At 40.1% G+C, this 25,526-nt stretch overlaps 2 protein-coding genes across 11 annotated transcripts in view; one reads left to right on the forward strand and one right to left on the reverse strand.

Moving 5' to 3' along the window:
• The window catches only part of LOC117514813 (peripheral plasma membrane protein CASK-like), a 161,509-nt gene that overhangs the window by 79,350 nt on the left and 56,633 nt on the right, over window positions 1-25,526 (forward strand). For all 10 annotated transcript variants that reach the window (XM_034175423.1, XM_034175443.1, XM_034175461.1 and 7 more), the window contains exons 4-6: window positions 8,011-8,088; window positions 8,207-8,279; window positions 24,445-24,547. In XM_034175423.1, the coding sequence (XP_034031314.1) occupies window positions 8,011-8,088; window positions 8,207-8,279; window positions 24,445-24,547 (254 nt within the window). The remainder of the gene's footprint in view (window positions 1-8,010; window positions 8,089-8,206; window positions 8,280-24,444; window positions 24,548-25,526) is intronic.
• Window positions 15,368-17,348, reverse strand: LOC117514891 (probable G-protein coupled receptor 34). The gene has a single exon (XM_034175467.1). The coding sequence runs from the start codon at window positions 16,975-16,977 to the stop codon at window positions 15,823-15,825; it is 1,155 nt and encodes a 384-aa protein (XP_034031358.1). The 5' UTR covers window positions 16,978-17,348; the 3' UTR covers window positions 15,368-15,822.

Genomic DNA, 25,526 nt, shown 5'->3' on the forward strand with positions numbered 1-25,526 from the left:
TCATGTTGAGGTGGCAGAGGGTTGTTGTCGACAGCTGGGAAAAGTAACTAAAAAAGTAACTAGTAATCTAACTTAGTTACTTTTACAATTGAGTAATCAGTAAAGTAACTAAGTTACTTTTTCAAGGAGTAATCAGTAATCAGTAATTGGATTACTTTTTCAAAGTAACTGTGGCAACACTGAGTATGACATCAAGCTGGACAAAAATGCTTCGCATTGGCACAACGAATTGTCAAGGTGGCTGAGTTTGTTTGGATTATGACATGTTCAACTTCAACCTCTGTACCTTGACATTGCCTGGAATGAAATGTGACTCATGAATGATCATCCGCAAAGGAATTAATTGAAGCTGTAATAGATCAGATCCATGTAAACTTTCAACTCTAATATTTCAGAATGTGTGGATGTCAGGGTAAGTTTAATACTTTCCTTACATAATTTAATGCAAAATAATTTTACTGGCGCGATATCCACTTAAGAATGGTATTTTAACAGGTATTTTGCAAGCTTTGTTCCTTGTGTGTTCACTCGCGTATTTATGTCCGCATTGAAAATGGACACAAAAACATTTCACTTCCGGGCACTTTGTCAATATTTTGCCCGGTTAGAAAATGTGGGCTCGCTCCCCATGAAAGAACATTTGCATTAGGCAGGCAGCAGTGCATCTGCCCTCTCACGTGCTCAAATACAGCTCTATGATTGAACATCGTCATCAGGATGCCCATGTGTGCAACAGTCACATCATGCAAGGTAAATTAAATGAAAACATGTCACCTTACAATGTTTTTGTTGCTTGATTAAAAAAAAAAAAGAAAAAACAGGCAGTTCTCATGTTTTATGACTAGTCTACAAGAGAAGTCTGATATAACTTAGTCCAGTTTTGAATGAAGTTAGGTTTTTTGCAGTACTGAAGCTCTATTACTCCCCCCTCCCACCTGAATCACGGGGGGGGGGGGGGTAAAGTAAAACATGAAGGTCAACAACATTAAACAGTGGCCTTCTTATAGCCTAGGCAAATTTTATCGTCAAATTGAACACTGTGTCAGAATCTTAAATAGATAGAAATTAATATGCACACAAAAAGAAGAAACAAATGGGATCAGCAAGTTACAAAGATGCCTTTTCACTGGCTTGTTATTTCTAAGTGAACCAAAGTATGCAACTAGAAACCTCTTGTGAGCATGTTGTCCTCTTATTGGTCAAAAGTGCTGTTTATATTCCAAGGTTCGGGTCATGGTGCACAAGTTACAGAGGTACCAACCTTCAGTGATGTCATATCCTAATGATGGAACAGAATGTAGACAAAGGTGTTCTCTGCTGTGATTCATTTATTTTTAGTACACACGATCACCTCAGCACCAGTTATGTACACACCCATTTATAACCAAATAAAATGCTTGATTTTGGAAAGAAATTATGGGGTGTTTATGCAGCACAGTGGTTATGTTACATTTTGTTTGAGTGTATCACTGTGTAATTCAGTAGTAATGGGGCAAAACAGGCTGTAGTCTGAAACAGTGTATTGTATAAAATCTCAGCTTTTTAAGAATCAGTGAAGAACTCTTAACTTCTTACTCCACATTTGCTCAAAATAAAATTTTTAGTCACCTTTGTCTGTTTAATTAGTTAGTGGATTTTGTCATGAATCCATACCCCATATCTTCTTAAAAGTCTGTTGGGGAATGTACTTGATGAGAAGGCCTATAAATAAAATGTAGTGCCTCTGTTTATGTCAGTAGCAGTGGGTCATTAAGTGACTCCCTCTATGTTCCAGCCAGATTTTAAAAGGGGCAGGATAGCAGTAAGAATTGAGGGCACTTCTGTGCACAGAATTCAAAGAGGGCAGCCACCAAAAGCTTGTGATGGTGGGATTGTGAGTTTTTTCTTTCTTTTTTTTTCTGAACAATTAATAAAATGTGAAGAAATGACAGCAAAATGAAGCACCAGTGTTAATTTTCTCTGACTTTGGTGGAGATATCTTTGGCACAGCGCTGCACTTTTTCCACATTTTTTTGTTGTAACTTTATTCCAAAATGGATGAACTTCATTTTTCCCTCAATATTCTACACACAATACCCCATAACAACAATGTGAAAAAAGTTTTTATATTTTAGCAAATTTATTAAAAATGTATGATTTTAAAAAGAGTAAACATACACTCAACAAAAATATAAACGCAACACTTTTGGTTTTGCTCCCATTTTGTATGAGATGAACTCAAAGATCTAAAACATTTTCCACATACACAATATCACCATTTCCCTCAAATATTGTTCACAAACCAGTCTAAATCTGTGATAGTGAGCACTTCTCCTTTGCTGAGATAATCCATCCCACCTCACAGGTGTGCCATATCAAGATGCTGATTAGACACCATGATTAGTGCACAGGTGTGCCTTAGACTGCCCACAATAAAAGGCCACTCTGAAAGGTGCAGTTTTGTTTTATTGGGGGGGGGGGGGGGGGGGGGATACCAGTCAGTATCTGGTGTGACCACCATTTGTCTCATGCAGTGCAACACATCTCCTTCGCATAGAGTTGATCAGGTTGTCAGTTGTGGCCTGTGGAATGTTGGTCCACTCCTCTTCAATGGCTGTGCGAAGTTGCTGGATATTGGCAGGAACTGGTACACGCTGTCGTATACGCTGGTCCAGAGCATCCCAAACATGCTCAATGGGTGACATGTCCGGTGAGTATGCCGGCCATGCAAGAACTGGGACATTTTCAGCTTCCAAGAATTGTGTACAGATCCTTGCAACATGGGGCCGTGCATTATCCTGCTGCAACATGAGGTGATGTTCTTGGATGTATGGCACAACAGTGGGCCTCAGGATCTCGTCACGGTATCTCTGTGCATTCAAAATGCCATCAATAAAATGCACCTGTGTTCTTCGTCCATAATAGACGCCTGCCCATACCATAACCCCAACGCCACCATGGGCCACTCGATCCACAACATTGACATCAGAAAACCGCTCACCGACACGACGCCACACACGCTGTCTGCCATCTGTCCTGAACAGTGTGAACCGGGATTCATCCGTGAAGAGAACACCTCTCCAACGTACCAAACGCCAGCGAATGTGAGCATTTGTCCACTCAAGTCGGTTACGACGACGAACTGGAGTCAGGTCGAGACCCCGATGAGGACGACGAGCATGCAGATGAGCTTCCCTGAGACGGTTTCTGACAGTTTGTGCAGAAATTCTTTGGTTATGCAAACCAATTGTTTCAGCAGCTGTCCGAGTGGCTGGTCTCAGACGATCTTGGAGGTGAACATGCTGGATGTGGAGGTCCTGGGCTGGTGTGGTTACACGTGGTCTGCGGTTGTGAGGCTGGTTGGATGTACTGCCAAATTCTCTGAAACGCCTTTGGAGACGGCTTATGGCAGAGAAATGAACATTCAATACACGAGCAACAGCTCTGGTTGACATTCCTGCTGTCAGCATGCCAATTGCACGCTCCCTCAAATCTTGCAACATCTGTGGCATTGTGCTGTGTGATAAAACTGCACCTTTCAGAGTGGCCTTTTATTGTGGGCACTCTAAGGCACACCTGTGTACTAATCATGGTGTCTAATCAGCATCTTGATATGGCACACCTGTGAGGTGGGATGGATTATCTCAGCAAAGGAGAAGTGCTCACTATCACAGATTTAGACTGGTTTGTGAACAATATTTGAAGGAAATTGTGATATTGTGTATGTGGAAAAAGTTTTAGATCTTTGAGTTCATCTCATACAAAATGGGAGCAAAACCAAAAGTGTTGCATTTATAGTTTTGTTGAGTGTAGTTGTTTGACAATAAATAGAATAGAATAGAATAGAATTTATTTCAGCAACAACACAGCAGCATAAAGACAACATATCAAACCAAAAAAAAAAAAAAAAAAAGACAAGACCAAATTAAACACTGTGTGCCTGAAAAGGGGGTGGGAAGAAGCAAAGCTTATAAATTACCCACCCCTCATACCCCATCCCAAAAGTCCAAGTCCAACATATAATTACACTTATGCTCACACTCCTATATATACAAATAAGCAAATTAAATACATACATCCACAAATTTATACATTTTTTATTTTTTTATTTTTTTTTATTTATGATTTTCTTTATATCCAGAAATTATTAATTTCTTATAATGTTTCTTAAAACAGACAAAAGAACTACATAATCTAATTTCCACAGGACATTTGTTCCAAATCTTCACCCCTTTAACTGAAACACAAAAACCCTTGACATTAGTACGTACGGGAGGCTTCTTAAAAACCATGCATCCTCGTAAACTGTATTCAGATTTCCTGATCTTGAACAGGCTCTGGACATAAAGTGGCAAGGCCTGGTTATTAGCTTTGTACAAAGTTTGAATGGTGATATAATCCACTAAATCTCTAAATTTCAGTAAATTTAAAGTCATAAACAGAGAATGCGTTGGCTCAAGATAAGGTTTATTACAGATGATTCTGGTGGCATGTTTTTGTAAAAGAAATACATGATTGGTATTTGATTTGTAAGTATTACCCCAGAGTTCGATACAATATGTCATATATGGTACAATTAAAGAATAATATAATCTAAGTAGCCCATCCTGGGACAATATGTCCTTGACCCTGTACATGATAGCGATAGATTTTGACATTTTAAATTTTATATAATTTATATGAGGTTTCCAGCTGAGTTTATTGTCAATTATAACACCTAGAAATTTGTTCTCAGTTACTATCTGTATTTCCATATTGTTAATGGTTACACTTTTACATTTAGGCACAAATTTATTTCCAAAAATCATACATTTGGTTTTCCCAAGATGAAGTGACAATTTATTAGCATCAAACCAAGCCTTAAATTTATCCAGTTCGTTTACCACCATGTCAAGAAGCTGTTCAGGATTATCACCACTGCAAAATACAGTTGTGTCATCTGCAAAAAGAACACACCTCAGTACCTGTGACACATAACATATATCATTTATATATAAAATAAATAACAAAGGACCTAAGACCGAACCCTGGGGCACCCCACACGTAATTTCCCGAAGTTCGGAATCAATGTTATGGTATTGAACATACTGATACCGACCATGTAAATAACTATTTATCCAGTCATATGCTAATCCTCTGATTCCATATTTCTGTAATTTAGTTAGCAATATTTCATGATTTACAGTGTCAAACGCTTTCTGTAAATAAAAAAAAATACCTACTGTATATTGCTTATTATCGACTGCAGTAGCTATATTTTCCACGAAATCCATCAATGCATGTGAAGTAGTCCTAGATTTTCTAAATCCATATTGTTCTTCACAGAGTATCTCATACTTTAGTAAGTAATTATCCAGTCTTTTTACAAAATTTTTTTCTAGTATTTTAGAAAATTGGGGTAAAAGTGAAATAGGTCTATAATTTGAAAAAGTGTGTTTGTCACCAGTTTTAAACAAAGGTATTACTTTGGCTATCTTCATCTGTGAAGGGAATTTACCAAAACGTAATGATATATTACAAATATAAGTGAAAGGTTTTACTATACAATCAATGATTTTTTTCAACAAAGCCATATCCAAATTGTTGAAGTCCTTTGATTTCTTACTTTTAGAATTCTGCACCAGATCAATTATTTCTTTTTCATTTGTTCCACCAACAAACATTGACACAGATTTATTAAATGTTATCTTATTTTCAAAAGATTTAACGCTCAATGAATCAATATTACTGGCAAGATTTTTACCTACATTGACAAAATATTCATTAAAATGGTCAGCAATAGTCTCATTATCTTCTATCACAGTATTATTGGAAAGAAAAAAAGAAGGATAATCTCTACCATTTTTGTTCTTTTTTATTACTTCATTTAAAATATTCCATGTATTTTTTATATTATTCTTATTTTTAACAAGTAAGTCACTATAATATCTTTTCTTACTAAATCTCATAATATGAATTAATTTATTCTTATATATTTTATATTTACTTTCAGCTTCCTTTGATCTCGATTTTATAAAATGTTTATACAGTAAGTTCTTCTTTTTACATGCCCTCTGAAGACCCTTGGTTATCCATGGTTTATTGCTGTATCGGTTAGTATATATCTTGTTAACAAGAGGACAGTGTTTATCGTATAACTTAGAAATGATAGAAATAAAACCATCATAAGATTCATCAACATCATCAACATTCCAAATTCTGGCATAATAAATCCACCCTTAAATTATCAACAGTTATTGGTGTGACATTTCTACTCAATCTATTACAATCCTTTTGAAACACTCGATCATGTGATGCAAAAACAGTAAATACTGGCAGGTGATCACTAATATCATTTACCAGCAATCCCGCACTGAGATTACCAGATATGACATTAGTTAAAATATTGTCAATAAGGGTTGTTGAATTCACAGTTATTCTACTTGGATGAATGATGGTCGGAAATACTCCCAAACAATATAAAGAATTTATAAATGAAGTGGTTTGTGGATGATTGTGAGGATTTAGAAAATCGATATTAAAATCACCACAGATAAATAAATGTGAATTCTTATTTATTTTGTTGTACATACCCATAATTACTTGTTCAAAAGTATCAATATTTGCTCCGGGAGCTCTGTATAAACAACTAACAACCGTATTTTTTGAATTTATGGATGTAATTTTAACCGTAACACATTCCATGATATTATCAACTGTGAATGACATATTGTGAACTAATTTACAGTTGTAATCAGACCTTACATATAATGCCACACCCCCTACCCCATGGCTTCACACAACCCCTAACCATGAGTGAAAAACAGTTTTTCTGTTATCATTTGTATTCTCTTAAAAATGGGTGGGGAAAAAACATCTGCCAGGTTATCTACACTTATGAGCACAACTGTATATCATTTTTTAAAATGTATTGTCTCTGATAAAAAAAACCCTCAAACGTTAATGAGATTGGGGGAAAATTATATTCAATGAAAGTAATCAACAAGAAAGGGCTAAAATGTATTACATTCCTTCATTTGTGTTATTTGTATTTTTGGCAAAGATATATCTGTCTTTTTATTGGCCTCCAGGTGGAATTAATTACATACTCACTCAGTGTAACTCACGGTGCATGTGAACCCACTCGCTTTTTTTCTCTTTAAAGTTTAACTCAAGGCACCCTGATGTGGCCCATCGGTCGGCAGTTAGTGACCCTTCTTCAGGCAGAGCACAGTGACGGGGACTTAAAGCTGCTACTCTCTGAGAAACATCATGCAAACCACAGTAGAATCACAATTTTTGAACTTTTTTCTGAAATGAGGCTTGGTGTTTAGGATTGATTTGAAGAGGATTTATTGAGGAGTTTTATGAGTTTTAACAAATTCAGTGCATCACAGAAACGGAGAACGTTTCATCAACAAATGTCTGCAGAGCAAAAAATATATATATTTGGACGTGTGTCCAAATATATGTCGATAAGCATCAGAATGTGTGTATTAGACGTAAGAATCAGAAGTCTGATGCTTCCTGTTGAAAGTTTTTCTTTTTGCTCCCGAGCAGATGACCCAACACACAGAAACAAAGCGGAGCATTCTGGCAAGACGAAGGCTGACTTTCAGTTTTGGAAATGTACACGCCAGCATTCACATGAAGACAAAACTGGCTTCCAGTAGCTCACCCCATTGAGCGCACAATCACACAGTGGGATGTTCATTATGCATCTCACATACATTCTCAGCTTTACTTTTGGCTATGGACAATGGAACTGCCGATCATGTGGCTTGGTTTGGGAAGGTGGAGGGAAACGGACAAGATGGATGAAAGTTGTTTGGAGCGTAGGCACGGGAGGGCAGGGTGTGATAGGATGAAGGCAGGGTGTGGTGCCCTCTGAAATCTGGCAAGCTGGAACACAATCCTTCACACAAACTTGTTCATTCACCCACGTTGTTTGCTGCGTTCTCGCTCTCGCTCTCTCCTTTTGTGTATGTTTTCAGTGGATCAATGATTATTAATTTTGAATCTTCCTTTTTTCTCATCTCTTCTCTCCTTCAGCATGGATGGCGCAGACCTGTGTTTTGAAATTGTGAAGCGAGCTGATGCTGGATTTGTGTACAGTGAAGCCGTGGCCAGGTGGGACTCAAACACACACATGGGTGATTGCAGATAGAAACATTATATATCTTAACAAAACGTAAAATGAAAAGAAATGAGAAAACAAAGCCCATGATCTACTCTTTCTTCCATTCAGCCACTACATGAGGCAGATTTTGGAGGCACTTCGGTACTGTCATGACAACAACGTCATTCACCGTGATGTGAAGGTGAGTGTTCTACCCCATGTCGCCCCACACCCTGACTGAAACAAACCCCAGCATCTAACTGTAATTTGTTACTGGCACCAAATGGCAAGAGTTCAACAAGATATAAACAAGCTTTTTACCACGAATACTTTTTTTGACTCCTGCCTACCATCCAAACAAACCTACCAACCAACCTACCTATCAGTCAGTCAATAATGAAGCTGTTAATATCTGCGTAATCTGTAAATCTACTGACCTGGAAGCCCTTCTGGTTGGGTTCATGCCAAATAGTGGGATGAATTGGTTTATCCTCTGATTATCAACGAAGTTCTACTTTGATAAACTACAAAACAGAAGTAATTAACATAACTAGTCTGTAAAACCAGATTGAGGCAACCTGAACCAGGATCTTCATCCACATACCAGACTTCCTGTTTCATTAGCTCAGGCTGACTTTTGATTTTTTTTTTTTTTTTTTTTCTTTTATGGGACCGACACCGATACTTATTTAGAATCACATTCATTTATACCAGATATTTGTAACTGATAACGCATTTACGATAAAAATAAAAAATAAATTAGAACAGCACTAACACAATACTCCTGCAATGCCTTTAAGCACATTTAACTAGAATGGGCACGCCCATGCTTTGCATGTTTGGCAGAGTCATGCAAATTAATTCTTTGTTATTCAGTAATGCTATGAGATTTGATTCTGCAGTGTGCAGCCTAGACATTTGATCAATTCTGTCCAAAATTTTACCACTTTATCATTGAGTAACAATAGTCCACGTGATGACCTTGAGTTTGACTTTTTAAGGTTAACCAAAGTCAGAGGTCATGTTATCAATACAGTGACGATTATACATTTCACTAAAACTTCACACAGTGGTAGCACACTACAGTGGGGCAAAAAGTATTTAGTCAGTCCTTGATTGTGCAAGTTCTTCTACTTAGGAAGATGAGTAATTTTCAACATAGGTACACTTCAACTGCGAGAGACAGAATGAGAAAAAAAAATTCCAAGAAATCACATTGTAGGATTTTTAAGGAATTTATTTGTAAATTATGGTGGAAAATAAGTATTTGGTCATCCACAAACAAGCAAGATTTCTGGCTCTCACAGACCTGTAACTTCTTCTTTAAGAAGTTCTTCTGTCCTCCATCTGTTACCTGTATTAATGGCACCTGTTGGAATTCGTTATCCGTATAAAAGACACCTGTCCACAGCCTCAAACAGTCAGACTCCAAACTCTACCATGGGCAAGACCAAAGAGCTGTCGAAGGACACCAGGAAGAAAATTGTAGACCTGCACCACGCTGAGAAGAGTGAATCTACAATAGTCAAGCAGGTTGGTGTGAATAAATCTACTGTGGGAGCAATTGTAAGAAAATGGAAGACATACAAGACCATTGATAATCTCCCTTGATCTGGGGCTCCACATAAGATGCCATCCTGTGGGGTCAAAATGATCATGAGAATGGTGAACAAAAATCCCAGAAGTACATGGAGGGACCTGATGAATGACCTCCAGAGAGCTGGGACCAAAGTAACAAAGGCTACACACTACGCAGAGAGGGACTCAAATACTGCAGTGCCAGGCGTGTCCCCTGCTTAAGCCAGTATATCCTACAAGTGTACCTGTGTTGAAAATTACAGACCTCTCTCATCTTTTTAAGTAGGAGAACTTGCACAATCAGTGGCTGACTAAAATACGGCACAGGCCCCACACAAACACCGCACATACCACACCGTGACTGCACAACTGCGTTCTGTGATTTTATGAATAAACTTAATTTTATCAAGCGCAAAATGAGTTCCTTGTCAGCTAATGTCCGCATAGATCGTCAGAAAGTTTTGTGCATGTTCAGAACTTAGCAGCGATGGGCGGAGAATGGTAAATAGTAAATGGACTGCATTTATATAGCACTTTTCCATCTGCATCAGACGCTCAAAGTGCTTTGAGCTAAGGAGAGGTTCCTTATATTTTTCCTGCCACTGATGGTCCATTCTGGGCTTTTGCTCTGGTGGCGGTTCAGCACACGCGGGCATGCAGCACAGCTCTACTGTCACTGAAAACATGTGTCATGTCAGACATGTAATCTGCACCCCAGTTATCGTTATGATGACAACATGTAGCATTAACAAACTAAAAAGCTGTCACCATGGCAGACAAAACAAACAAAATATTAAATGAACCCTTTTTCCACATTTCTGTACAGTGCATTTTTCTCACCCGGACAACAGTCATGTGACTTTTTCAGTCCCTGCATTGGTTTTTAAAAAAGCCGTTTGTAATTTTCATGGTTTGTTTGTTTTCCAGCCATAAAAAGTCCAGTGAGGTGTTAATTGTCCTATGATGTCATTTTTTTTCTACTGATTCAGCTGATGCCGCACGTGTGAATTACTGAGAAACACTGAAGAGTGTGAAAAATTAATAATTATAATAATTGGCTAATTTTGTCAGCCACCTGTCTCTCTCTCTCTCTGATTTCAATTTCGGTGGAGTTTTATCGACATTTATATTGTCAATACAAGTGTTACATAAAGGAAAAATAAAAATGAAGATGATGTTCATACAGTTGTCTCTCTCTCTTGCTCGCTCACGTGCTCGGAGTGTGCACATAAGGAAATATGAGTTCTTGCTTTTATACTACAGCAAATTGCTCAACTCTTGCATATATGTCAAAAAAGTGGCAGACCTCATGGAAATGTGATGTTATCTGTAGCACCCCAGCTTCTCTGGCAACAACGCCACACAATGGAAACTGAAGCAGGTACACAGGTGTTTTTGTGTCCCTTCTGCTTTTTGTCAAAGTTTTAGAATGCACAACAGATTCACAAATGATGCCATCCTGTGTAACAAGCTCGTAAAGGACTGTACACTCTGGGGACAATGCGGGTCGACTTGTTATCAGCTGTGAGTTTGCGGCCATCCACTTCCTGCCGCCTGAAGAATTTACTTTTGAAGATTGACCATGGTGGAACAGTAGCTTTGTGGTTAGCACCGATGCCTCACAGCAAGAAAGTTGTGGGATCGCTTCCTCTCCTTTCTATGTGGAGTTTGCATGTTCTCCCCGTGTCTGCGTGGGTTTCCTCCTGGCACTCCAGTTTCCTCCCATAATCAAAGACGTGCTGTGGAACATCTACCAGGGACAGCAGATGGAAATTAGCTGATGGCTATAATGTGGCTTGCTTACTTTGCTGTAAGGTAATGTACATGATGTACATGAATAAATAAACCTAACTCGGGAAAGCCTGCAGGTAGATGGTCGTCTAGTATGTACTTTTTGTGCATGTGTTAATCCTCCATGCCAGTTTGTGGCGTGTGTGTGTGTGTGTGTACGTAATTCAAAAAAGAGGAACCGGAAGGTGTGCAGAAATATGGTGATTGCATGCAAAGCAGCGTTTGCTCACCAGTTCTACCACACTCCCGCTCACCACAGACGGCACAGCTTTTGACACATCTGGTAATGACTGTATCAAACTTTGCACATACAGTATTTCACATGTTGATTCGGCGAAAACGCTCCAATTGGCCGATGTCTTCAAGTGTAGATGTACCAATGGTACTGGACACATGTTGACTGGGACATACCCTCCTTAAAGGCCCCTTCACAGATACCACGAATAAGTAGCAATCAGACCGAATCATGGCAAAACAGGCTGCATGAAAACATCGAGCCGACGTCGCGGAGGACATACGGTCGAGCAGGCGTGAATGATCCCGCTGCAATGGTTTCTTGCACTCACGAGCGTGCACGAAACCGTCGCAGCGGGAACATGGTGCAAGCTGCGGCAGCGTGTGGAATGACATCGGGCAGCTGCTGTGGAAAAAAAAATACATGTAATGTAATGACATGAATGAATCCTCAAACCCTACCTTGGTAGGAAGGGATGTGATTGATACTATACAGGACACTAAAGTTAGTAAATGCGGTAGTAGTAGATGTAAAGTTGCGTTTACACATAGGCAAGACGCGTTATGAATGTCATATTTGCGTCATTCTTGGCACATTCCTGACATTCTTAACGTGACTTAACGCATTTGAATAGGTTTCTTAATAGCACGTGTTGGTGCGTGATATTCGTGATTTTCATGGAGCATGTTTTCGGCTGTCAAAAAATCTTCCACCAATGTCACGCACCACCCTCATTTCGCCTCATGTTGTGGAGGTCGCAACTGAGCGTGTTGAGCCGTCTTGATTAGTGATGATCTTTAATAGAACGTGACAGCGTTCTTCTCTGACGTGCACACAATTAAACCCTGCTGCACCACATTCAGTTTCATTGCTGCAGGATGCTGAAGGAGGACAGTGACGCCAAGTCGGCTAAAATTCTCGTTCCAATGCTCCTCAGTGAGCTCCTGCAGGTGTTCCACCTGCTGCATGTGCCTGATGTTTGGGAAAAATGAGCGAGACGAGAGCCGCGTGGAGCCACACATCTGGCTCTCTCCGTCTCCTTCTCCTCTCTGCCCCACTCCATGGCACAGAGCCCAACTAAGCATGCAGTCACAGTGGTGTTCTGCTGTGGCTGTTGAGGAAAAACTAGAGACATCTGAATTGTTCAGCAGCTGATGGTTGGATAAATATGGGTGTGTGTGGAGACAATTCGCCTCATTCACAACGTGACAGAACTTGATGCGCTGTTACGCGCGATAGCGCACAACAACGCGGAACATTATTCTTGACCGTGCGTAATGGTTCCTGATAATTCTCCAGCAATACGTGCCATTAATCATAAAGCGTGGTAACAGGTTGCAGCAGTTCCTGAGGACACCTGACACCTCTGCCCCGAATCATCACATTCGTGATCAGCGGCCAAGAATGTATACTTAGTGGCATTCGTGACTTGTCATCGTTATGTGTAAATGCAGCATTAAATTTGCAAATACATAGTAGAAGGGAATAACGTCAGTAGTAACACCACAGGTAGACAGTACAAGGTTAGCTCACATGAAACAGAAATGACATGCACTACAAAAAATATAATTTACTTGAGTAACTCCAAAAAAATGTGGAATCCAATATGTGGGAGAAACTAGCCAACCCTTAGGAATAGAATGAACAACCATAGACAGAGACTTAATAAAATGTGCGATTTATTTTTATAACAACACTTTTGCTCATATGGTCATAGTGTAGATGACATAGATGTAATGCCTATAGAGGAAGTATTTTTGGAAGAGGGTGAATGCCTGAGCTTAGCTTCAAAACGATTACAAAGGGAGGAATACTGGAACAACGAACTAGCCACAATTTATCCGTACGGACTTAATGACAATGTCAAAACACTAGGTAACATTTCTAAAGAAGATATTGAAACTATTGTAGTATAGACATACTTGAATAAAAACCAATGTAAGTTCAAAAAATGATCAGGTAAGCGCAATAGACAACATGCTACTACAAAGACAGATTTAGAACTTAGATTGAAAGAACTAGTTAACAATCACAATAGACCTGGGTTAGTACATGAACTTATCACATTAATTTTTTTCAGTTTTACAACGAAAATTTGGCATCCTAATAGCTTTAGCAAATGCAAGGCTTAAATCGTGTTATGTGTGAAGGGACCCGAAGAAAGGTGACTGTATCAAAGCCAAAGTGTAAAATTTGGAAATTAATCTAATTTTATTGGCAGATAGATTGAAAAATAAATCATAGAATTCTAAAAATGTTGAATATACAATTCAATAATCTCTGAGGCTAATAAACGATCAGCCCTCACTTGGCATATTTGGTAACTCAGTGGGATTAAAGTGAAGCAAATGATGGTCTTTTCTTTTGGATAAAACCTGAATTAAATATCATAGATATATTTCTATTCGATGGAAATGTTGTAAATATAATTGGAAATGAACATATAAATTGAATTTAAACTGTGGTTGTCTCCACTTAGATCACAGTGGATTGTGAACAGCAGTGTATAGTTTTTATATGAGGAAGGAGCTACTCTGTTATCTGGTCTGTGCATCAGTTTACTTCCTCTTCAGTCAAATTCATTAATAATCTTAAAAATTTGTAGGAGTGCAAGTAACAAAATAAATAAATGGTGAAATAAAGGTGACATGGCGTGAATTACTGGAGTGCTATTTGATTATTTTAAAGGTCATTTGATTAAAACGGTCATGATAGGATTAAGACGGAACATCACTTCCCCTTATATTGGTCTTATAAACACTCCTGATTCAACAAAGTGTCCTCAAGGGTGGAAGTCACAAAAATTAACTGATTAAAAATTGGGCTGATGATAATCCATGTGAATTGAAAGAAAGAGATTAAAAAAATGGATAAAGTTGTGATAACATCTGACTGTTGACATTTGTGGTATACAGCAAGCACGTTTTGGTATTTCCACTCAAAATGTCACTCAAAAAGGTCCACTGACTAACTGATGGAGGAACCTCTTCTTGACCTTTTACCAGCTGGTGTCAAATAGAGATGTGAGAGAATTCCTCTTTCAATTTTTTTGCATTAAGAAAAACGAAAAGTAATGCTTTACATGAAAATCTGCACTGTCGCGCTATCTCTATTTTTTTAATAGGTTAGATGTAACAAATATTGTTTGATGTAAATAATAACTGTTGGATGGAAATTGTGAGAAATGGATACTACAGAGTATCTACGCTTACATTTTTCATTTCACACCCGCTTTCATCTTTTATCAGTTAATTGTTGTTACTTCCAACCTTGAGGATGGCTTCCTGAAATTGGGCAGTTTTTGGTTTTGAAAGAATATAAAATGGGGAAATATGAAACATGTTTGTTTTCATCATATCACAACTGTTTTCATCAAACTAATCAATCTGATAAATACTATTTTTGTAAACTGCTATATTATAGTTTGAGTGTGATGTATGCAGGTCAAAACAAATTTCCCTCTGAGGACAATGCAGTACCGTATTTTCTGAAATATGAGTCGCACCGGAGTATAAGTTGCACCTGTCAAAAATGCCTCTTGAAGAGGGGGAAAAAAACAAAAAACATATATCTAGCACCAAAGTATAAGTCACATTTTTTTCTGTTATGAGCTCTTTAATTTGGGATTTTTGTGCATTGTTGTTGTATATTTTTTATTTATGGCATTTTTTCTTTTATTATTGGAGTTTATTTTGACTAGTGCTTTGATTCTTGGAAAAGCTCTATATAAATGGTCACTATAATTACTCCCAAACTAGTAGAAAGCTTCAACTTATACTCCAGAAAATACGGTATGTTGTTTCATAAACTGCCTTTTAAATGAATCAAATCTTTTATAATTTGAAACTCAATACTTTTTTCCCAATTTCATGTTGTTTTATGCCTTTTATTTTTTAAGTTAATTTAAAAGTTAATAAAAAAAAACTTCAACAGAAAGTATAAATAATTAGCATTTAGAAGGCATCATTTTTGAACAGCCAAGTAGTGAAATGTTTTTATTTTTTTATATTTGTTGAAAGTTGTGTACATGTAGGCATGTTTTAAGATCACAGATGTGTTAGAAATATCTACTCACTCACTACCTCACTCACTCCCCAGTCTCTAAAGCTGGTCACTGACCAACAGATGTGAGTGAGGTCACTCATGTTCTGCGCAGGGTGGAATTCATTAACACGATACTGGCCCTTGGGGTAGCTGAGGTTGACTGGTCTGAGTTGGGAAACCCCACAGCAGCAGATGGTCGTCTAAACTCTGTTGAGCTTTGAGATGTTGCTTCCTGTAGGAAGGGAAGCCGGTTGCCAAGCCTATGACCAAGTGCTCGAAGGGCAGTTTTACGCACTGAACCAGACAATAAGAAGTACATAACAGGGTCCAAACAGCTGTTGAAGGCAGAGAAGAGTAGCATCACCTCATTGGTGCGGTCGACTTGTTGCAGGTAATCACAGGACAAGTTCTCAGTGAGTTGGGTCAGAATGTAGATGGGGCGAAAGGTGTGATATGGCCCAAAGCAGACGGTGAACAAAAACAGGACAAAGAAGGACTTCTTGGCAGTCCGTGCATACCGCTGTGCATTTGGAAAGTTTGGCTTGTCCTGTGACACCTTCAGCAGTTGGGCAGCAACCTTTCCATAGGAGACCACCAGCATGACAAAGACAGCCCAGAAAAACATCACCACCGCGCCGTTGAAGTAGGCCTTCCCTTTACCTTCTGTGCGCCGCTGCTTGTACTGGAAGCATTTGCCGGTTTGTTCATCATCCTCAGCCATGACGATCATTGGCACCAGTGCCAGCAGCGCCAGCCCCCACACTGCCCCACATGCCACCCGGCTCCACGGCTGACTGGTCCCCCACAGCCGAATCCTCTTTCTTTTCCGCGCTGTGCTCTTCCCCTTTAACCTTATGTACCTGTCTAAGCTGATGAGCCCCAGCAAAGTAATGCTGATGTACATGTTCATATAAAACAGGTTTCCCACCACCTTGCAGCCTATGTGTCCCAGAACCCACTGGTTTCCATTAACGTGGTAGAAGATCCTGAAGGGCAGGCATGCCAGGAGGACCAGGTCAGCCACAGCACAGTTGATGAGGAACACTCGCACAGAATTATGTCTTCCATGCAGGAAGATGAAGACCCACAGCGCAAAGAGGTTACCGGCGAGACCAAAGAGGAAGATGAGGGAGTAGGTTATTGTCAGAGGGAGACGTAGGGCCTTGTCGTCGAACGAACACACAGTCTGATTTGGGGAGCTGGTGGAGAAGGGAAGGGAGTAAGGGAGAGTGGTGGCTGAGATGGATGCCATAGAAGCAGAGAGAGGAATAGAGAAGTTAGAGGTAGAAAATGAAACATTAAAGAGGAAGGAGGTGGCAGAGGTGGTCACCGTGGTGTTGGTGCACTGATGCTGTCAGTGTTTTCAGGCTCTAAATGGAGGGAAAAAGAAAAAGACCAAACGCAGATGTTAGTTAATCATTTTAAATGTCCGCATTTGCAATGAAAAGCAGATGCTCAAAAGCCAGAAATAAGATGACGAGACGGCATTGAGTCATTATGTCCACACAGATCTGCAGGAATTGTATGAGTAATGCTGAGTAGAGTAGGTTACAGTCTCCAAGGTCACACATGAAATAGTTGCTCACAGTGGAAATAATATTACAATAAATTGTTTGACGCTCCTTAAAAGTGGCGCTCCATAGCCAGATTACTGGCAATTATGTGAAATTGTACATTTACGTCTTTCTTCGCAATTACTCTGTTTTCTTAGTGGAAGCTAAAACTTTGATCAAATGATTATGTCCTGCTCATTTGAATGTCACAACAACAAATTTGAGAAGTGTAACTGTAAAACGCACACACTCACAGATGTTTGGATTAAGGCAGAACACTCGCCATCAGCATTCTTCCGCAGGATACTTGGCACAGCTGTGGTCTGAATGTGAGAACACAGCAGTGGAAATAGATTTCCTCCACTAAACCTCACACGCACAAATGATTCTGTTTGCAAGCGACCTGCCAGGAGAAATAAGTCACATTATGTACAAGATAAAATATGGGAAAATCTTTTAAACACTCGTCCTCTAATGCTCTCACCTTTCCTGCTGCATTAGCAAGTCACTGGACCTCACAAAACGCTTTGATGCCGCCTGCTCTTCTTCATCCTCCCATCGTGTCTCTGTGCAAGCTCATTTTTCAGTTCTTGTCTCTTTGTCTGACAAATTTAAGTTTCTCTCATGCCCCCCCCCCCCCCCCTCATCTTGCACCGCCTGTTTCTCTGTATGGGGGAAGTATAAAAATGTGGTGTCAGGAAGTCAGCCCACTGCTGATAATGTGCATTCTCTGCCTGAGCCTCGACCTGTCGTGCTATTCTTTTCTTCCGCCATACTTTATTTTATTTGTTACTAATATTTGTAATATTTTTATTTCAACACAGTTACACTGTTATTAGTTGGTCGAGTGGGTAACCTACTACAGGGGTCCCCGACCTTTTTGACTCCACAGACCGGAGAGTAGTTGTCAGATTGTAATAGACTACTAATGTTTTGTTAAGATGAATAAACTGTTGTAAAAATGTAATTGAGCGTTAAGCACTGTATATGACCCACAAAAGTCAATACTTACCATCATTGTGAGAACTGAGCCTATTTTTTGGAGACGAGGTGAGTGAAAAGTGCAGTGTGGTTTTAACATCCAGTCTCCTGCAGAGCCTTGTTTTGGTAACAACCAGAGCATGAAATCCAGGCTCACACGTCTAATGCCATTGTAGATAGTTGTAGGTCTTCTTCTTTAACTTTAATCCAGAAGGATGCGATAGATTGGGTTGTGAATCAAGTCCTTTTCTCTTCCATGTGTGCCTTTTTTTTTCCCCTGCAGACCCTGTCAAAAACAAGTTTCTTCATTTCTCATTCGTATTTGCTCTCACTAGCCAGCTAACTTCATCTCCACTATAAGTGACTGCCGACCTCATGCACCTTTGATCATAGAAATTAATAAACGCTAGTGCAGACGTCTAGCTCCTCTCTGCTGTTTTTCATCCTCCATCTTAGGAGAGGAATTGTCACAATTTTGTGACTCATCACTGTACTGATGGTGACATCCAAGATTCAGAACATAAGTCAAAGTCTTTCAGATAAATTTATTGCATAAAACCAAAACCCGCAACCTTTATTCATATATATACGAGGTCTATTAGAAAAGTATCTGACCTTATTATTTTTTTCAAAAACCATATGGATTTGAATCACGTGTGATTGCATCAGACAAGCTTGAACCCTCGTGCGCATGCGTGAGTTTTTCCACGCCTTTCGGTTGCGTCATTCGCCTGTGAGCAGGCTTTGAGTGAGGAGTGGTCCAGCCCCCTCGGCGGATTTTCATTGTCAGGAAATGGCGGAATGATTTGGGCTTTTTTTTCATCAGAACTTTTTCAGAAACTGTTAGAGACTGGCAGCTGGAAACCATTCGAAAAATTTATCTGGCTTTCGGTGAAAATTTTACAGGCTTCACAGAGAATAAGGACTGTTACTACAGCTTTAAGGATGGCTTTAAGGACGCTCGGCATGCCGCGCTCCGTGCCGCCATCGAGGGCCACAAACCACCAGATCATTTCTAAACGGGCGGCTCTGTGGAGCCGGGACCGTCGTGTGCACTTTCTGTGGTTATCACAAGAGCTAGACATCAACCATTTTCCGGCAGATTTCACTTTTAACAAGAGATTTTGTCATGGAAAACCGAGCGGTTTCGCGTGTCACGACCGATTTGCTGATGGAGCGAGACAAAGGAACACCTCCATTTTGGTCTCACAGGACGGCTTTGAGATGGCGTTCAGACAGCTGTCGGTGGTTTTTCCATCGAGTGATTATCCGAGAAATTGTGGATGTGCCTGGACATGCCAGAACATGTCCCGTGAGGCTTCATCACGGCGTTGCTTTGCGCCATGCGTCACCGCCGCGACACGTGGAATTCCTCCGCACGTCTGTCTCAATGTGCCGAAAAAGTGCTGATGTCCACGTCTTTTCACAATTCTTGTGCTAGTCAGACGACATCCCGGATAAAACACAGCGTCCAGTTTGGAAATGAACGGCACATTCCAATGTTACAGGAGTTTTCCTCATGGAAAGAGGAGCGGAGGCTTCGCACATCGCGGCGGTGCCGCATGGCGCACAGCAACGCCATGATGAAGCCTCACGGGACATGTTCTGGCATGTCCAGGCACATCCACAATTTCTCGGATAATCACTTGAAGGAAAAACCACCAACAGCTGTCTGAACGCCATCTCAAAGCCGTCCTGTGAGACCAAAATGGAGGTGGTTTTGTCTCTCTCCAGTAGCAAATCCATCGTGACGCGCGAAGCCTCCGCTCGGCTTTCCATGACAAAATCTCTTGTTAAAAGTGAAATCTGCTGGAAAATGGTTGATGTCCAGCACTTGTGATAACCAGAGAAAGTGCACACGACGGTCCCTGCTCCACAGAGCCATTCGTTTAGAAATGATCTGGTGGGTTGTGGCTCTCGATGGCGGCACGGAACGCGGAGCGCCGAGCGTCCTTAAAGCCGTCCTTAAAGCTGTAGTAACAGTCCTTTTTCTCTGTGAAGCCCGTAAAATTTTCACCGAAAGCCAGATAAATTTTTCGAATGGTTTCCAGCTGCCAGTCTCTAACAGTTTCTGAAAAAATTCTGATGGAAAAAAAGCCCAAATCATTCCGCCATTTCCTGACAATGAAAATCCGTCGAGGGGGCTGGACCACTCCTCACTCAAAGCCTGCTCCCAGGCGAATGACGCAACCGAGAGGCGTGAAAAAACTCACGCATGCGCACGAGGGTTCAAACTTGTCTGACGCAATCACACGTGATTCAAATCCATATGGTTTTTGAAAAAAATAATAGGGTCTGATACTTTTCTAATAGACCTAGTATATATAAATACACACACATACCAGGAAAATAGTTTCACCAATTTTATCTTTTAATAAAATGAAATCAGTTAGTTGAACATTTTACTTTGGAGTGAATGTTTTCTTGTGATATGTAATGTAGTTTGATATTTTCAGGAAAATAAATAAAAACGCAAGCAGGGCAATGCAGTTATTTCTCTGTGGTCTGGGAGTTGGGGACCCCTGACCCAGTGGGATAAGGAGTTGGGCTACCAATATGTAGACCTTGTGTTAATTCTCAGTCAAGCTACCTGTCTGCATCCTTGGACAAGACAATTCACCTGTATTGTCCCAGTCCACCTAGCTGTAATATACAAATAGTGACTGGTTTGGAGGGCAGCATAATGGAATGTCACCCCGAGGGATCATTGTTGCCCAAGGCCGAAGGGAAGCTTCTCGAACTTATTGGGTGAAACACCATGCAAATCTTTCCTTGAACAGTGCAGAACTTTTCTTGATACTTTTCACGGTACTCTCACTGTCTTTCTTGGATAGAAGAGCGTTTATCTCATCAGTATCCACGAACGCAAACCTTCTGCTCTCCACCATGTCATCTGCGATGCATCACCCCTGCGCATGTGCGAACCATTGTTGCTTCGTTATGACAAAATCTGTCCGCAGTCACTCATAATGTTGCCCGAAATGCTGCAGAATCAGTCAATAATGTGGTTATTGTTAACTTTGGATGATTTATTGTGAAAAGTATTGCAATTATTACACACAAATCAGCCAATCAGAACAAAGGATTTCAGTCAGATGTATAATAAATTGGTATCTGTTTTCGTAGGCGAAGTAACCTCTGTCCCACACTCAGGAGTCAAGTCTCATTTGTCACTTGGTGCAGGGAGTCAGTCAGTCAGTCAGTCAGTCAGTCTTGCTGCATTTTACTTGTGGGCAAGATAGGTTCAGTTGTACTGGCCCAGTTTTGACTCAACTTGGTATATGCATTGCTCATCATGTTTCAATAAGCCAGTCAGTTGTGGGATCAGAAGGTCAAGGTCACTGGAGCATGTTTTGTAAAAATCTTGTGGGAGCAATAGCTTCTATTTTGTGTTAAATATATCTACCCCAAGAAGTCTATTGATTTTGGGGTAAAAATTCAGAGGTCAAGGTCATGGACACATACTTTGTAAAAATCTTGATTGCAATAGCTTCTTTCCTAATTGCCTGATTGTCACCAATTAGAATCTTCTCTAATCCAGACAGGGTCAAAATTATACATACAGGCTCAAATATTTACATATAAAAAGTGAGTCCCTTCAGCTGCTCCCTTGTTTTCACTCAGGGTCACATTAATTTGTCACAGGTTTTACACCAGCTGCCTTTCCTGACACATCTCCACATTACATGGAGAAATGTGGCAGCGGTGGGATTTGAGCCGGGGACCCCCAGCACTGGAACAAAGTGCAGTAACCGCTTGGCCACCACCCCTGCTGCTCAGTGATGCTGAAAGTTCTTTTAATGTGACAAGGCTTATTAACTCCTAGTTAGTGATCATGATTGACTGCAGCGGGTGGTTTCTCTTTTCCATCATAGAAAGGATGTATTTAAGTGCACTTATTGGACGGACCTCTGGTCAGAACAATCTGAAGGTCCAAGGAACTCATGAAGCTCTAAAAAGGAGAATTGTAGATTTCCACAAGTTGGGAAGATCACTTGGATCACTTTGTCTGACGTGGACAACCCAAATGTCTTCTGGAGAAACGTTTTATGGTCAGATGACACAAAGATTGAGGTATTTGGGCACAATGACAGTTTGGAGGAGTAAAGGTGAGGCTTTCAAGCATAAGAACACTGTACCAACTGTCAAGCATGGTGGTGGTAGCTACCAGTGGTACTGGTGCATTGCACAAAGTAAATGAAATAATGAAGAATGACTTAGAATTCTTCTAATGTCACCTCAAATCAACAGCTAGATGGTTGAAACTTGGCCAAAATGGGGTCTTTCAACAGTACAATGATCCAAAACACACATCAAAACTGGTTGTAGTTTGGATAAAGCAGGCTGGCATTAAGCTTCTGGAATGGCCTTCCCAAAGCCCTGACCCTATTCAAAATTTGTGGTGGTTTCTGCCTCTCGGCCGTGCGCCATTGTGGGCAGTCCTTAAAGCTGTAGTAACACTCCTTATTCTCTGTGAAGCCCGTAAAATTTTCACCGAAAGCCAGATAAATTTTTCGAATGGTTTCCAGCTGCCTGTCTCTAACAGTTTATGAAAAAATTCTGATGGAAAAAAAGCCCAAATCATTCCGCCATTTCCTCGCAATGAAACGTCGACGAGAGGGGTGGACCAGTGCTCACTCAAAGCCTGCCCACAGGCGAATGACGCAACCGACAGGCGTGGAAAAACTCACGCATGCGCACGAAGGTTCAAGCTTGGCTGACGTAAAAACATATGAATCAAATCCATATATTTTTTGCATAAAATAAAAAGGTCAGATACTTTTCTCACAAACCTCGTATACATGTATTGACAGCTATACAGATGTATGTGACAATGAACAGTGTGTACCTCATTTTAAAGAAAACTTTTTCAGATGAGACATAATGCACTGAAAATGTGGGTTTTCATTGTGATATTTGATTCAGTCCTCATTTAAAAAAGTTGTAGACAATTAACATAAATGCATTGTGCAATGGTTTATTGGAACTGTTTGAAGTATATAAAAGGAACAAAAATGTTAAAAAACATGAACAGAGACAAACAATGCCCGAATTAGGAATTTGCTCGACGGCCAGCTTGAAAATCGGCAGCCATCTTTAAATTTTGAGTGGCCATCCAGTGAATATATATATATATATATATATGTATATATATATAGCCTCTGAAGAACACATGAAAATTTGCATTCATCTGCTGCACTACATATTGTATTGGAAGATAAGTGTATCGTCCCAGTCCAAAAGATTATTTTTACACGTTGACAACACAGTATCTGCAACATGAGCATGAGCCCCTCTCATTTCATTAAACTGTAGTAATCTGTAATTTGGCTGTAGCGTGAATAAAAAAACTGACAGCAGCTAGAATATTGTTGAAGATGAGAAAAAAGGACAAAATACTACTGTGACATTTAATATGAACAGGTTTATGTGGTGTTTTTTAAATATTAATTAATCCATGTTATTCCTGTCCCCATGAGTGTTGGAGTGAGCCATAACACACTAAGTGCAAATGTGGACTTGACGGACGGGACAAAGATGACATTTGCACACGGCGTACCAAGTAGATTAGAACACACAATAGACAATTGATAATATCTGTCCCAGTACAGTAGTTTGTTATGCATTTGCAGTTAACTGCACACTTCACTGTCCAACACGCTTCTTTCTCAACTTGGACAAAAAAAAGAAGCTTTGGGGCGATTCTATGGTAACGGAATTACAATCGCAGCATATTTTTTATAAAATATGGCCAGATTTTCCCGTCATCGTAATCCCGTTACCATAGAATCACCCTTTGATTAACTTCTCAGGCAAGCACTGTTTCCTGTTTGCATAAGTATGTGATTAATGTTGTGGTTCCTGTCAAGTGACTCTACATGTCAATCTGAAACTGAGATTCACTCACCACAATCAAACATATGGATAACTGCACTTTTGCACAGACAGGGGAAAGTAGCGGTTTGCACAGCAACTGCAAATGTCACAGAAATGTTTTTGTGTTTGCATTAGTAAAAACTAAATCGGTCACATTTGCTGCTTGGCATATTTTTAGGCCTGACTGAAGCCTGAGTGAAAGTTGAACCCCTATCCTGAGATTCTTCCTCTCCAGATGTTGTAGATCTGATGTTATGTTTGTTGTTTTTGAATCTATTATTTATCTGGCCTCTCTTCTCTTTCCACAGCCTCACTGTGTGCTGCTGGCCTCGAAGGAAAACTCTGCTCCTGTCAAGCTGGGAGGCTTTGGAGTGGCAATACAGCTGGGAGAGTCTGGCTTAGTAGCTGGAGGTATCTGCTTTTATCAACACACTGTGAAAACATTATGACAGACATTTTAAAACTTTTTATTTTAACTGAAATTAAAAAGTATGGACAATATTTTGACTGTTGTAAAATTATTAGCATTGATTTTTATGTTTACCCACGATGGCATGTTGTCATTCTTTCACATCAGTTGAATCTCCATCAAGAAGTGAGATGAGGTTGACTGGGACAATGTCAGAGGAATATCTCTAATCCATCACAGGCAGAAATACGAGGTCTGTTAGAAAAGTATCGGACCTTTTTATTTTATGCAAAAAATATATGGATTTGATTCATATGTTTTTACGTCAGCCAAGCTTGAACCTTCGTGCGCATGCGTGAGTTTTTTCACGCCTGTCGGTTCAGGATGGTGATGAATTTCTCAGGAGCAGCTGAAAGCTCCAAGAATTTGAAGAAACAGTCAAAAAGGCCTTATGGAGATCTGTACACACCAGGCAAAGTGGTATCTTTGTTCTCAGCACTTCAGGAGGAGTTGGTGGGTAAAGAAAATCCAATCTGTTGTCCAGTATGATGGTTGGAATCCATCTTGATTTGTTGGAAGCATCTTTTTGGCTGCAGGTTTGAGGAAACTATCAACTATCTTTGCTATACGAGGTCTGTTAGAAAAGTATCGGACCGTTTTATTTTTTTCAAAAACCATATGGATTTGAATCACGTGTGATTGCATCAGCCAAGCGTGAACCTTCGTGCGCATGCGTGAGTTTTTTCACGCCTGTCGGTTGCGTCATTCGCCTGTGAGCAGGCTTTGAGTGAGCACTGGTCCACCCCTCTCGTCGTTAAGGAAATGTCTGAACGATTTGGAGCTTTGCTGCGTCAATTTTTTCCTGAAACTGTGAGAGACCTCCAGGTGGACACCATTTGGAAAATTAATATGGCTTTCAGGAATGATTTTATGGGGATTACACAGATTAAGGAGTGCTCCAGCCGATCGACAGGCTCAAAC

This window comes from Thalassophryne amazonica, chromosome 1 (genome assembly GCF_902500255.1).
Source record: "Thalassophryne amazonica chromosome 1, fThaAma1.1, whole genome shotgun sequence".
Classification (NCBI taxonomy): Eukaryota; Metazoa; Chordata; class Actinopteri; order Batrachoidiformes; family Batrachoididae; genus Thalassophryne; species Thalassophryne amazonica.

Bases quoted from the DNA above. Each gene is read 5' to 3' on its own strand.
- LOC117514891 (XM_034175467.1), bottom strand. From the start codon at position 16,977: ATGGCATCCATCTCAGCCACCACTCTCCCTTACTCCCTTCCCTTCTCC.